This window comes from Pleurodeles waltl, chromosome 5 (genome assembly GCF_031143425.1).
Source record: "Pleurodeles waltl isolate 20211129_DDA chromosome 5, aPleWal1.hap1.20221129, whole genome shotgun sequence".
Lineage (NCBI taxonomy): Eukaryota > Metazoa > Chordata > Amphibia > Caudata > Salamandridae > Pleurodeles > Pleurodeles waltl.
Window position 1 is genome coordinate 28,936,986 of NC_090444.1, and position 15,174 is coordinate 28,952,159.

The following is a 15,174-nucleotide window of genomic DNA, read 5'->3' on the forward strand; positions in this document are numbered from 1 at the left end:
GGACCCTGCACAGCGTGGGTCTGGCAGTCACTCAGCCGCTCCATCACTGGGGGGCTCGAGAGGACAGAAGGGGACCCTGCAGAGCGTGGGTCTGTCAGTCACTCAGGAGCTCCATCACAGGGGGACTCGAGAGTACAGAAGGGGACCCTGCAGAGCGTGGCTCTGGCAGTCACTCAGTCGCTCCATCACTGGGGGACTCGAGAGGTCAGAAGGGGACCCTGCACAGCGTGGCTCTGGCAGTCACTCAGGAGCTCCATCACTGGGGGATCGAGAGGTCAGAAGGGGACCCTGCACAGCGTGTCTCTGGCAGTCACTCAGTCGCTCCATCACTGACGGACTCGAGAGGACAGAAGGGGACCCTGCACAGCGTGGCTCTGTCAGTCACTCAGGAGCTCCATCACAGGGGGACTCGAGAGGTCAGAAGGGGACCCTGCACAGCGTGTCTCTGGCAGTCACTCAGGCGCTCCATCACTGGGGGGCTCGAGAGGACAGAAGGGGACCCTGCACAGCGTGGGTCTGGCAGTCACTCAGGAGCTCCATCACTGGGAGGGTCGAGAGGTCAGAAGGGGACCCTGCACAGCGTGGGTCTGTCAGTCACTCAGTCGCTCCATCACTGGGGGACTACAGAGGACAGAAGGGGACCCTGCACAGCGTGTCTCTGGCAGTCACTCAGTCGCTCCATCACTGACGGACTCGAGAGGACAGAAGGGGACCCTGCACAGCGTGGCTCTGTCAGTCACTCAGGAGCTCCATCACAGGGGGACTCGAGAGTACAGAAGGGGACCCAGCACAGCGTGGGTCTGTCAGTCACTCAGGCGCTCCATCACTGGGAGGGTCGAGAGGTCAGAAGGGGACCCTGCAGAGCGAGGCTCTGGCAGTCACTCAGCCGCTCCATCACTGGGAGGGATCGAGAGGACAGAAGGGGACCCTGCACAGCGTGTCTCTGGCAGTCACTCAGGAGCTCCATCACTGGGGGGACTCGAGAGGACAGAAGGGGACCCTGCACAGCGTGGGTCTGTCAGTCACTCAGTCGCTCCATCACTGACGGACTCGAGAGGTCAGAAGGGGACCCTGCAGAGCGAGGCTGTGGCAGTCACTCAGGAGCTCCATCACTGGGGGGACTCGAGAGGACAGAAGGGGACCCTGCACAGCGTGGCTCTGGCAGTCACTCAGTCGCTCCATCACTGGGGGATCGAGAGGTCAGAAGGGGACCCTGCACAGCGTGGGTCTAGGAGTCACTCAGGCGCTCCATCACTGGGGGATCGAGAGGTCAGAAGGGGACCCTGCACAGCGTGGGTCTGTCAGTCACTCAGCCGCTCCATCACTGGGGGGACTAGAGAGGACAGAAGGGGACCCTGCACAGCGTGGGTCTGTCAGTCACTCAGTCGCTCCATCACTGACGGACTCGAGAGGTCAGAAGGGGACCCTGCAGAGCGAGGCTGTGGCAGTCACTCAGGAGCTCCATCACTGGGGGGACTCGAGAGGTCAGAAGGGGACCCTGCACAGCGTGGGTCTAGGAGTCACTCAGTCGCTCCATCACTGGGGGATCGAGAGGTCAGAAGGGGACCCTGCACAGCGTGGGTCTAGGAGTCACTCAGGAGCTCCATCACTGGGGGGACTCGAGAGGACAGAAGGGGACCCTGCACAGCGTGTCTCTGGCAGTCACTCAGGAGCTCCATCACTGACGGACTCGAGAGGACAGAAGGGGACCCTGCACAGCGTGTCTCTGGCAGTCACTCAGGAGCTCCATCACTGGGGGACTCGAGAGGACAGAAGGGGACCCTGCACAGCGTGGCTCTGGCAGTCACTCAGTCGCTCCATCACTGGGCGGCTCGAGAGGACAGAAGGGGACCCTGCACAGCGTGGCTCTGGCAGTCACTCAGTCGCTCCATCACTGACGGACTCGAGAGGTCAGAAGGGGACCCTGCACAGCGTGGCTCTGGCAGTCACTCAGGAGCTCCATCACTGGGGGGACTCGAGAGGACAGAAGGGGACCCTGCACAGCGTGTCTCTGGCAGTCACTCAGTCGCTCCATCACTGGGGGATCGAGAGGTCAGAAGGGGACCCTGCACAGCGTGGGTCTGTCAGTCACTCAGCCGCTCCATCACTGGGAGGGATCGAGAGGACAGAAGGGGACCCTGCACAACGTGGGTCTAGGAGTCACTCAGTCGCTCCATCACAGGGGGACTCGAGAGTACAGAAGGGGACCCTGCAGAGCGTGGCTCTGGCAGTCACTCAGGCGCTCCATCACTGGGGGATCGAGAGGTCAGAAGGGGACCCTGCACAGCGTGGCTCTGGCAGTCACTCAGGAGCTCCATCACTGGGGGGACTCGAGAGGACAGAAGGGGACCCTGCACAGCGTGGGTCTGTCAGTCACTCAGTCGCTCCATCACTGACGGACTCGAGAGGACAGAAGGGGACCCTGCACAGCGTGGCTCTGGCAGTCACTCAGGAGCTCCATCACTGGGGGGGCTCGGAAGGACAGAAGGGGACCCTGCACAGCATGGGTCTGTCAGTCACTCAGTCGCTCCATCACTGACGGACTCGAGAGGACAGAAGGGGACCCTGCACAGCGTGTCTCTGGCAGTCACTCAGTCGCTCCATCACTGGGGGATCGAGAGGTCAGAAGGGGACCCTGCACAGCGTGGGTCTGTCAGTCACTCAGCCGCTCCATCACTGGGAGGGATCGAGAGGACAGAAGGGGACCCTGCACAGCGTGGGTCTAGGAGTCACTCAGTCGCTCCATCACAGGGGGACTCGAGAGTACAGAAGGGGACCCTGCAGAGCGTGGCTCTGGCAGTCACTCAGGCGCTCCATCACTGGGGGATCGAGAGGTCAGAAGGGGACCCTGCACAGCGTGGCTCTGGCAGTCACTCAGGAGCTCCATCACTGGGGGGACTCGAGAGGACAGAAGGGGACCCTGCACAGCGTGGGTCTGTCAGTCACTCAGTCGCTCCATCACTGACGGACTCGAGAGGACAGAAGGGGACCCTGCACAGCGTGGCTCTGGCAGTCACTCAGGAGCTCCATCACTGGGGGGGCTCGGAAGGACAGAAGGGGACCCTGCACAGCATGGGTCTGTCAGTCACTCAGTCGCTCCATCACTGACGGACTCGAGAGGACAGAAGGGGACCCTGCACAGCATGTCTCTGGCAGTCACTCAGTCGCTCCATCACTGGGGGATCGAGAGGACAGAAGGGGACCCTGCACAGCGTGTCTCTGGCAGTCACTCAGTCGCTCCATCACTGGGGGATCGAGAGGACAGAAGGGGACCCTGCACAGCGTGGGTCTGTCAGTCACTCAGCCGCTCCATCACTGGGGGGACTAGAGAGGACAGAAGGGGACCCTGCACAGCGTGTCTCTGGCAGTCACTCAGTCGCTCCATCACTGGGGGATCGAGAGGACAGAATGGGACCCTGCACAGCGTGGGTCTGTCAGTCACTCAGTCGCTCCATCACTGACGGACTCGAGAGGACAGAAGGGGACCCTGCACAGCGTGGGTCTAGGAGTCACTCAATCGCTCCATCACTGGGGGGACTCGAGAGGACAGAAGGGGACCCTGCACAGCGTGGCTCTGGCAGTCACTCAGTCGCTCCATCACTGACGGACTCGAGAGGACAGAAGGGGACCCTGCACAGCGTGGCTCTGGCAGTCACTCAGGCGCTCCATCACTGAGGGACTCGAGAGGACAGAAGGGGACCCTGCAGAGCGTGTCTCTGGCAGTCACTCAGTCGCTCCATCACTGGGGGATCGAGAGGACAGAAGGGGACCCTGCACAGCGTGGCTCTGGCAGTCACTCAGTCGCTCCATCACTGACGGACTCGAGAGGACAGAAGGGGACCCTGCACAGCGTGGGTCTGTCAGTCACTCAGTCGCTCCATCACTGGGGGACTGGAGAGGACAGAAGGGGACCCTGCAGAGCGTGGCTCCGGCAGTCACTCAGTCGCTCCATCACTGGGGGGCTCGAGAGTACAGAAGGGGACCCTGCACAGCGTGGCTCCGGCAGTCACTCAGTCGCTCCATCACTGGGGGACTCGAGAGGACAGAAGGGGACCCTGCACAGCGTGGCTCTGGCAGTCACTCAGGAGCTCCATCACTGGGAGGGTCGAGAGGTCAGAAGGGGACCCTGCAGAGCATTGCTCCGGCAGTCACTCAGTCGCTCCATCACTGGGGGACTCGAGAGGACAGAAGGGGACCCTGCACAGCGTGGGTCTGGCAGTCACTCAGCCGCTCCATCACTGGGGGGCTCGAGAGGACAGAAGGGGACCCTGCAGAGCGTGGGTCTGTCAGTCACTCAGGAGCTCCATCACAGGGGGACTCGAGAGTACAGAAGGGGACCCTGCAGAGCGTGGCTCTGGCAGTCACTCAGTCGCTCCATCACTGGGGGACTCGAGAGGTCAGAAGGGGACCCTGCACAGCGTGGCTCTGGCAGTCACTCAGGAGCTCCATCACTGGGGGATCGAGAGGTCAGAAGGGGACCCTGCACAGCGTGTCTCTGGCAGTCACTCAGTCGCTCCATCACTGACGGACTCGAGAGGACAGAAGGGGACCCTGCACAGCGTGGCTCTGTCAGTCACTCAGGAGCTCCATCACAGGGGGACTCGAGAGGTCAGAAGGGGACCCTGCACAGCGTGTCTCTGGCAGTCACTCAGGCGCTCCATCACTGGGGGGCTCGAGAGGACAGAAGGGGACCCTGCACAGCGTGGGTCTGGCAGTCACTCAGGAGCTCCATCACTGGGAGGGTCGAGAGGTCAGAAGGGGACCCTGCACAGCGTGGGTCTGTCAGTCACTCAGTCGCTCCATCACTGGGGGACTACAGAGGACAGAAGGGGACCCTGCACAGCGTGTCTCTGGCAGTCACTCAGTCGCTCCATCACTGACGGACTCGAGAGGACAGAAGGGGACCCTGCACAGCGTGGCTCTGTCAGTCACTCAGGAGCTCCATCACAGGGGGACTCGAGAGTACAGAAGGGGACCCAGCACAGCGTGGGTCTGTCAGTCACTCAGGCGCTCCATCACTGGGAGGGTCGAGAGGTCAGAAGGGGACCCTGCAGAGCGAGGCTCTGGCAGTCACTCAGCCGCTCCATCACTGGGAGGGATCGAGAGGACAGAAGGGGACCCTGCACAGCGTGTCTCTGGCAGTCACTCAGGAGCTCCATCACTGGGGGGACTCGAGAGGACAGAAGGGGACCCTGCACAGCGTGGGTCTGTCAGTCACTCAGTCGCTCCATCACTGACGGACTCGAGAGGTCAGAAGGGGACCCTGCAGAGCGAGGCTGTGGCAGTCACTCAGGAGCTCCATCACTGGGGGGACTCGAGAGGACAGAAGGGGACCCTGCACAGCGTGGCTCTGGCAGTCACTCAGTCGCTCCATCACTGGGGGATCGAGAGGTCAGAAGGGGACCCTGCACAGCGTGGGTCTAGGAGTCACTCAGGCGCTCCATCACTGGGGGATCGAGAGGTCAGAAGGGGACCCTGCACAGCGTGGGTCTGTCAGTCACTCAGCCGCTCCATCACTGGGGGGACTAGAGAGGACAGAAGGGGACCCTGCACAGCGTGGGTCTGTCAGTCACTCAGTCGCTCCATCACTGACGGACTCGAGAGGTCAGAAGGGGACCCTGCAGAGCGAGGCTGTGGCAGTCACTCAGGAGCTCCATCACTGGGGGGACTCGAGAGGTCAGAAGGGGACCCTGCACAGCGTGGGTCTAGGAGTCACTCAGTCGCTCCATCACTGGGGGATCGAGAGGTCAGAAGGGGACCCTGCACAGCGTGGGTCTAGGAGTCACTCAGGAGCTCCATCACTGGGGGGACTCGAGAGGACAGAAGGGGACCCTGCACAGCGTGTCTCTGGCAGTCACTCAGGAGCTCCATCACTGACGGACTCGAGAGGACAGAAGGGGACCCTGCACAGCGTGTCTCTGGCAGTCACTCAGGAGCTCCATCACTGGGGGACTCGAGAGGACAGAAGGGGACCCTGCACAGCGTGGCTCTGGCAGTCACTCAGTCGCTCCATCACTGGGCGGCTCGAGAGGACAGAAGGGGACCCTGCACAGCGTGGCTCTGGCAGTCACTCAGTCGCTCCATCACTGACGGACTCGAGAGGTCAGAAGGGGACCCTGCACAGCGTGGCTCTGGCAGTCACTCAGGAGCTCCATCACTGGGGGGACTCGAGAGGACAGAAGGGGACCCTGCACAGCGTGTCTCTGGCAGTCACTCAGTCGCTCCATCACTGGGGGATCGAGAGGTCAGAAGGGGACCCTGCACAGCGTGGGTCTGTCAGTCACTCAGCCGCTCCATCACTGGGAGGGATCGAGAGGACAGAAGGGGACCCTGCACAGCGTGGGTCTAGGAGTCACTCAGTCGCTCCATCACAGGGGGACTCGAGAGTACAGAAGGGGACCCTGCAGAGCGTGGCTCTGGCAGTCACTCAGGCGCTCCATCACTGGGGGATCGAGAGGTCAGAAGGGGACCCTGCACAGCGTGGCTCTGGCAGTCACTCAGGAGCTCCATCACTGGGGGGACTCGAGAGGACAGAAGGGGACCCTGCACAGCGTGGGTCTGTCAGTCACTCAGTCGCTCCATCACTGACGGACTCGAGAGGACAGAAGGGGACCCTGCACAGCGTGGCTCTGGCAGTCACTCAGGAGCTCCATCACTGGGGGGGCTCGGAAGGACGGAAGGGGACCCTGCACAGCATGGGTCTGTCAGTCACTCAGTCGCTCCATCACTGACGGACTCGAGAGGACAGAAGGGGACCCTGCACAGCGTGTCTCTGGCAGTCACTCAGTCGCTCCATCACTGGGGGATCGAGAGGTCAGAAGGGGACCCTGCACAGCGTGGGTCTGTCAGTCACTCAGCCGCTCCATCACTGGGAGGGATCGAGAGGACAGAAGGGGACCCTGCACAGCGTGGGTCTAGGAGTCACTCAGTCGCTCCATCACAGGGGGACTCGAGAGTACAGAAGGGGACCCTGCAGAGCGTGGCTCTGGCAGTCACTCAGGCGCTCCATCACTGGGGGATCGAGAGGTCAGAAGGGGACCCTGCACAGCGTGGCTCTGGCAGTCACTCAGGAGCTCCATCACTGGGGGGACTCGAGAGGACAGAAGGGGACCCTGCACAGCGTAGGTCTGTCAGTCACTCAGTCGCTCCATCACTGACGGACTCGAGAGGACAGAAGGGGACCCTGCACAGCGTGGCTCTGGCAGTCACTCAGGAGCTCCATCACTGGGGGGGCTCGGAAGGACAGAAGGGGACCCTGCACAGCATGGGTCTGTCAGTCACTCAGTCGCTCCATCACTGACGGACTCGAGAGGACAGAAGGGGACCCTGCACAGCATGTCTCTGGCAGTCACTCAGTCGCTCCATCACTGGGGGATCGAGAGGACAGAAGGGGACCCTGCACAGCGTGTCTCTAGCAGTCACTCAGGCGCTCCATCACTGGGAGGGTCGAGAGGTCAGAAGGGGACCCTGCACAGCGTGGGTCTGTCAGTCACTCAGTCGCTCCATCACTGACGGACTCGAGAGGACAGAAGGGGACCCTGCACAGCGTGGCTCTGGCAGTCACTCAGGAGCTCCATCACTGGGGGGGCTCGGAAGGACGGAAGGGGACCCTGCACAGCATGGGTCTGTCAGTCACTCAGTCGCTCCATCACTGACGGACTCGAGAGGACAGAAGGGGACCCTGCACAGCGTGTCTCTGGCAGTCACTCAGTCGCTCCATCACTGGGGGATCGAGAGGTCAGAAGGGGACCCTGCACAGCGTGGGTCTGTCAGTCACTCAGCCGCTCCATCACTGGGAGGGATCGAGAGGACAGAAGGGGACCCTGCACAGCGTGGGTCTAGGAGTCACTCAGTCGCTCCATCACAGGGGGACTCGAGAGTACAGAAGGGGACCCTGCAGAGCGTGGCTCTGGCAGTCACTCAGGCGCTCCATCACTGGGGGATCGAGAGGTCAGAAGGGGACCCTGCACAGCGTGGCTCTGGCAGTCACTCAGGAGCTCCATCACTGGGGGGACTCGAGAGGACAGAAGGGGACCCTGCACAGCGTGGGTCTGTCAGTCACTCAGTCGCTCCATCACTGACGGACTCGAGAGGACAGAAGGGGACCCTGCACAGCGTGGCTCTGGCAGTCACTCAGGAGCTCCATCACTGGGGGGGCTCGGAAGGACAGAAGGGGACCCTGCACAGCATGGGTCTGTCAGTCACTCAGTCGCTCCATCACTGACGGACTCGAGAGGACAGAAGGGGACCCTGCACAGCATGTCTCTGGCAGTCACTCAGTCGCTCCATCACTGGGGGATCGAGAGGACAGAAGGGGACCCTGCACAGCGTGTCTCTAGCAGTCACTCAGGCGCTCCATCACTGGGAGGGTCGAGAGGTCAGAAGGGGACCCTGCACAGCGTGGGTCTAGGAGTCACTCAGTCGCTCCATCACAGGGGGACTCGAGAGTACAGAAGGGGACCCTGCAGAGCGTGGCTCTGGCAGTCACTCAGGCGCTCCATCACTGGGGGATCGAGAGGTCAGAAGGGGACCCTGCACAGCGTGGGTCTGGCAGTCACTCAGGAGCTCCATCACTGGGGGGACTCGAGAGGACAGAAGGGGACCCTGCACAGCGTGGGTCTGTCAGTCACTCAGTCGCTCCATCACTGACGGACTCGAGAGTACAGAAGGGGACCCTGCAGAGCGTGGCTCTGGCAGTCACTCAGGCGCTCCATCACTGGGGGCTTGAGAGGACAGAAGGGGACCCTGCACAGCGTGGCTCTGGCAGTCACTCAGGCGCTCCATCACTGGGGGCTTGAGAGGACAGAAGGGGACCCTGCACAGCGTGGCTCTGGCAGTCACTCAGGCGCTCCATCACTGGGGGCTTGAGAGGACAGAAGGGGACCCTGCACAGCGTGGCTCTGGCAGTCACTCAGGCGCTCCATCACTGGGGGCTTGAGAGGACAGAAGGGGACCCTGCACAGCGTGGCTCTGGCAGTGACTCAGGCGCTCCATCACTGGGGGCTTGAGAGGACAGAAGGGGACCCTGCACAGCGTGGCTCTGGCAGTCACTCAGGCGCTCCATCACTGGGGGGACTCGAGAGGACAGAAGGGGACCCTGCACAGCGTGAGTCTGTCAGTCACTCAGCCGCTCCATCACTGGGAGGGATCGAGAGGACAGAAGGGGACCCTGCACAGCGTGGGTCTAGGAGTCACTCAGTCGCTCCATCACAGGGGGACTCGAGAGTACAGAAGGGGACCCTGCAGAGCGTGGCTCTGGCAGTCACTCAGGCGCTCCATCACTGGGGGATCGAGAGGTCAGAAGGGGACCCTGCACAGCGTGGGTCTGGCAGTCACTCAGGAGCTCCATCACTGGGGGGACTCGAGAGGACAGAAGGGGACCCTGCACAGCGTGGGTCTGTCAGTCACTCAGTCGCTCCATCACTGACGGACTCGAGAGTACAGAAGGGGACCCTGCAGAGCGTGGCTCTGGCAGTCACTCAGGCGCTCCATCACTGGGGGGACTCGAGAGGACAGAAGGGGACCCTGCACAGCGTGGGTCTGTCAGTCACTCAGTCGCTCCATCACTGACGGACTCGAGAGTACAGAAGGGGACCCTGCAGAGCGTGGCTCTGGCAGTCACTCAGGCGCTCCATCACTGGGGGATCGAGAGGTCAGAAGGGGACCCTGCACAGCGTGGCTCTGGCAGTCACTCAGGAGCTCCATCACTGGGGGCTTGAGAGGACAGAAGGGGACCCTGCACAGCGTGGCTCTGGCAGTCACTCAGGCGCTCCATCACTGGGGGGCTCGAGAGGACAGAAGGGGACCCTGCAGAGCGTGGCTCCGGCAGTCACTCAGTCGCTCCATCACTGGGGGGCTCGAGAGGACAGAAGGGGACCCTGCACAGCGTGGGTCTGGCAGTCACTCAGGAGCTCCATCACTGGGGGCTTGAGAGGACAGAAGGGGACCCTGCACAGCGTGGCTCTGGCAGTCACTCAGGCGCTCCATCACTGGGGGGCTCGAGAGGACAGAAGGGGACCCTGCAGAGCGAGGCTGTGGCAGTCACTCAGGCGCTCCATCACTGGGGGCTTGAGAGGACAGAAGGGGACCCTGCACAGCGTGGGTCTGTCAGTCACTCAGGCGCTCCATCACTGGGGGGCTCGAGAGGACAGAAGGGGACCCTGCACAGCGTGGCTCTGGCAGTCACTCAGGCGCTCCATCACTGGGGGGCTCGAGAGGACAGAAGGGGACCCTGCACAGCGTGGCTCTGGCAGTCACTCAGTCGTTCCATCACTGGGGGATCGAGAGGACAGAAGGGGACCCTGCACAGCGTGGGTCTGGCAGTCACTCAGTCACTCCATCACTGGGGGACTCGAGAGGACAGAAGGGGACCCTGCACAGCGTGGCTCTGGCAGTCACTCAGGCGCTCCATCACTGGGGGGCTCGAGAGGACAGAAGGGGACCCTGCACAGCGTGGGTCTGTCAGTCACTCAGGAGCTCCATCACTGGGAGGGTCGAGAGGACAGAAGGGGACCCTGCACAGCGTGGGTCTAGGAGTCACTCAGAAGCTCCATCACAGGGTGGAGTGAGCTCCTCGGCTCGGGGAGGATGCACCTCACATTGGCCCTGCAGACCATGGCTCGAGTCCTAGCAACGCTCCCCCCCCCGTGCCCTCTGACCCCGTCCAGCGCATAGAGGCGCGTCCCACCTACCTCCGGCCGCCTCTCCGAGGGAGATCCGTGGCTCGGCTCGGCTCGGCTCTGGGTCGACGGGTTCCGGCTCCAGAGCGAGTCGCCGCGCTGCGCATGCGCAACACTTTAACCCCATCCACGCTCTGCGCACGCGCGGAGTGCTGTAGTTGATCCGCCACGTGCGCATGCGCAGCAGCGTGGATGGAGTTAAAGTGTTGCGCATGCGCAGCAGCGTGTACCCATTCCAACTGCAGTGCCACTATTCAACCCATTTACAGTGACCTGTACCGCTCTACGCAGGCGCAGTGAACCCGGAGAGAGTAGTTTTAACTTTTGTTTCCGTCATCATGCAGCCATGGATCGGATTACCTAACAGAGAGTCGTGTCTCTTTGGACAGGCGCTCTCTCGCGCACACCCTCCTCCCCTCTCATTGGACCCCGGCACCTCGCGCACACCTTCCTTCCCTCTCATTGGACCCCGGCACCTCGCTCACACCTCCCTTCCCTCTCATTGGCCTCTGGCACCTCGCTCACACCTCCCTTCCCTCTCATTGGACCCCGGCACCTACACATCGTCATACTTCACTCCCCTCTTATCGGACTTCGGAACCCTCGAGTTCACCTTCCTCCCCTCTTATTGGACCCCGGTACCTTGCGCACACCTCCCGTCCCTCTCATTGGACCCCGGCACCTCGCGCACACCTCCCTTCCCTCTCATTGGACTCCGGCACCTCGCGCACACCTTCCTACCCTCTCATTGGACCCCGGCACCTCGCGCACACCTTCCTACCCTCTCATTGGACCCCGGCACCTCGCGCACACCTCCCTTCCCTCTCATTGGCCTCTGGCACCTACACATCATCATACTTCACTCCCCTCTTATCGGACTTCGGAACCCTCGAGTTCACCTTCCTCCCCTCTTATTGGACCCCGGTACCTTGCGCACACCTCCCGTCCCTCTCATTGGACCCCGGCACCTCGCGCACACCTCCCTTCCCTCTCATTCGACTCCGGCACCTCGCGCACACCTTCCTACCCTCTCATTGGACCCCGGCACCTCGCGCACACCTTCCTACCCTCTCATTGGACCCCGGCACCTCGCGCACACCTCCCTTCCCCCTCATTGGCCTCTGGCACCTCGCTCACACCTCCCTTCCCTCTCATTGGACCCCGGCACCTACACATCATCATACTTCACTCCCCTCTTATCGGACTTCGGAACCCTCGAGTTCACCTTCCTCCCCTCTTATTGGACCCCGGTACCTTGAGCACACCTCCCGTCCCTCTCATTAGACCCCGGCACCACCATTCCCCATCATACTTTACTCTCTTTTCATTGGACCCCGAAACCCTCGCGCACAACCTCCTCCCCTCTTAGTGGACCCAGAATACTCGTACACACTTTCCTCACCTGTCATTGGACTCCGGCACCTCGCGCACACCTTCCTACCCTCTCATTGGACCCCGGCTCCCTTGCGCACACCGTTCTTCCCTCTCATTGGACCCCGGCTCCCTCGCGCACAGCTTCCTCTCCTCTCATTGGACCCGCGGCTCCCTAGCGCACAGCTTCCTCCCCTCTCGTCGGACCCCCGGCTCCTCGCGCACACTTCCCTTCCCTCTCATTGGACCCCCGGCTCCCTAGCTCACAACTTCCTCCCCTCTCATTGGACCCCCGGCTCCCTCGCGCACAGCTTCCTCCCCTCTCATTGGACCCGGGCTCCCTCGCTCACACCTTCCTCCCCTCTCATTGGACGCCTGCCTCCTCGCGTGGGTGTGACAGATTCCCCCGCTGCAGGGAGGCTGGGCCCAGGGCTTCAGATGTGTGACAGTTTCATGATTTCAGTGTAATTATGAGTGACAGTTTTTCAAAAGCAAAATCAAGCTCCTAAGGGGGGGACTCATAAAGCAAGGAGAAACTAAGAAGTTAACTGTTGCAGACCCTCACAAATCGAAGGCCCGGGGTGTAGTGAGCTCTGCAGCACCTGGGAGTCGCCTCCGCAGCACGCCCCCCTCAGCATCGCCTCCACGCTCGGTGTCGGCCGGCTCGGTGTACCCTCAGTGAGAGGATAGGAAATATACACAAGATATATATACACAATAGCAATAATATGCAGTATAGTCTTAGAAAACAGTGCAAACAATGTATAGTTACAATAGGATGCAATGGGGAAACATAGGGATAGGGGCAACACAAACCATATACTCCAAAAGTGGAATGCGAACCACGAATGGACCCCAAACCTATGTGACCTTGTAGAGGGTCGCTGGGACTATTAGAAAATAGTGAGAGTTAGAAAAATAACCCTCCCCAAGACCCTGAAAAGTGAGTGCAAAGTGCACTAAAGTTCCCCTAAGGACAAAGAAGTCGTGTTAGAGGAATAATGCAGGAAAGACACAAACCAGCAATGCAACAACTGTGGATTTCCAATCTAGGGTACCTGTGGAACAAGGGGACCAAGTCCAAAAGTCACAAGCAAGTCGGAGATGGGCAGATGCCCCGGAAATGCCAGCTGCGGGTGCAAAGAAGCTTCTACTGGACAGAAGAAGCTGAGGTTTCTGCAGGAACGAAAAGGGCTAGAGACTTCCCCTTTGGTGGACGGATCCCTCTCGCCGTGGAGAGTCGTGCAGAAGTGTTTTCCCGCCGAAAGAACGCCAACAAGCCTTGCTAGCTGCAAATCGTGCGGTTAGCGTTTTTGGACGCTGCTGTGGCCCAGGAGGGACCAGGAGGTCGCAAATTGGACCAGGAGAGAGAGGGGACGTCGAGCAAGACAAGGAGCCCTCTCAGCAGCAGGTAGCACCCGGAGAAGTGCCAGAAACAGGCACTACGAGGATGCGTGAAACGGTGCTCACCCGAAGTCGCACAAAGGAGTCCCACGTCGCCGGAGACCAACTTAGAAAGTCGTGCAATGCAGGTTAGAGTGCCGTGGACCCAGGCTTGGCTGTGCACAAAGGATTTCAGCCGGAAGTGCACAGGGGCCGGAGTAGCTGCAAAAGTCGCGGTTCCCAGCAATGCAGTCTAGCGAGGTGAGGCAAGGACTTACCTCCACCAAACTTGGACTGAAGAGTCACTGGACTGTGGGGGTCACTTGGACAGAGTTGCTGGATTCGAGGGACCTCGCTCGTCGTGCTGAGAGGAGACCCAAGGGACCGGTAATGCAGCTTTTTGGTGCCTGCGGTTGCAGGGGGAAGATTCCGTCGACCCACGGGAGATTTCTTCGGAGCTTCTGGTGCAGAGAGGAGGCAGGCTACCCCCACAGCATGAACAAGCAGGAAAACAGTCGAGAAGGCGGCAGGATCAGCGTTACAGAGTTGCAGTAGTCGTCTTTGCTACTATGTTGCAGGTTTGCAGGCTTCCAGCGCGGTCAGCAGTCGATTCCTTGGCAGAAGGTGAAGAGAGAGATGCAGAGGAACTCAGATGAGCTCTTGCATTCGGTATCTAAAGTTTCCCCAGAGACAGAGTGTGAGAAGGTAGCCTCTTTCTAGCCTTGTTACCCCCACTTTTGGCCTGTTTGTGAGTGTATGTCAGGGTGTTTTGTCACTGTTTTCACTGTCTCACTGGGAACCTGATAGCCAGGCCTCAGTGCTCATAGTGAAAACACCATGTTTTCAGTATGGTTGTTATGTGTCACTGGGATCCTGCTAGTCAGGACCCCAGTGCTCATAGGTATGTGGCCTATATGTATGTGTCACTGGGACCCTGTCACACAGGGCCCCAGTGCTCATAGGTGTACATGTATATGTTCCCTGTGTGGTGCCTAACTGTCTCACTGAGGCTCTGCTAACCAGAACCTCAGTGGTGATGCTCTCTCATTACTTTCAAATTGTCACTAACAGGCTAGTGACCATTTTTACCAATTTACATTGGCTTACTGGAACACCCTTATAATTCCCTAGTATATGGTACTGAGGTACCCAGGGTATTGGGGTTCCAGGAGATCCCTATGGGCTGCAGCATTTCTTTTGCCACCCATAGGGAGCTCTGACAATTCTTACACAGGCCTGCCACTGCAGCCTGAGTGAAATAACGTCCACGTTATTTCACAGCCATTTTACACTGCACTTAAGTAACTTATAAGTCACCTATATGTCTAACCTTTACCTGGTAAAGGTTAGGTGCAAAGTTACTTAGTGTGAGGGCACCCTGGCACTAGCCAAGGTGCCCCCACATTGTTCAGAGCCAATTCCCTGAACTTTGTGAGTGCGGGGACACCATTACACGCGTGCACTACATATAGGTCACTACCTATATGTAGCTTCACCATGGTAACTCCGAATATGGCCATGTAACATGTCTATGATCATGGAATTGCCCCCTCTATGCCATCCTGGCATTGTTGGTACAATTCCATGATCCCAGTGGTCTGTAGCACAGACCCTGGTACTGCCAGACTGCCCTTCCTGGGGTTTCTCTGCAGCTGCTGCTGCTGCCAACCCCTCAGACAGGCAGCTGCCCTCCTGGGGTCCAGCCAGGCCTGGCCCAGGATGGCAGAACAAAGAACTTCCT

The 15,174-nt window shown here is 60.4% G+C and overlaps 1 protein-coding gene across 4 annotated transcripts in view; it reads right to left on the reverse strand.

Annotated features, from left to right (window-relative positions):
• LOC138295309 (zinc finger protein 436-like) overlaps window positions 1-12,237 on the reverse strand; it is a 118,882-nt gene extending 106,645 nt beyond the window's left edge. For 2 of the 4 annotated variants that reach the window (XM_069233526.1, XM_069233523.1), the window contains exon 1: window positions 10,692-10,805. Coding sequence is in view for 1 of the 4 variants with exons in the window: in XM_069233525.1 (XP_069089626.1) it covers window positions 10,692-10,806 (115 nt within the window). In the remaining 3 variants the exon portion in view is untranslated. Of the gene's footprint in view, window positions 1-10,691; window positions 10,809-12,081 lie in introns of those variants that run through there. The other 2 variants (XM_069233524.1, XM_069233525.1) reach the window with 2 other exon arrangements.
• Window positions 12,238-15,174: the final 2,937 nt, after the last annotated feature.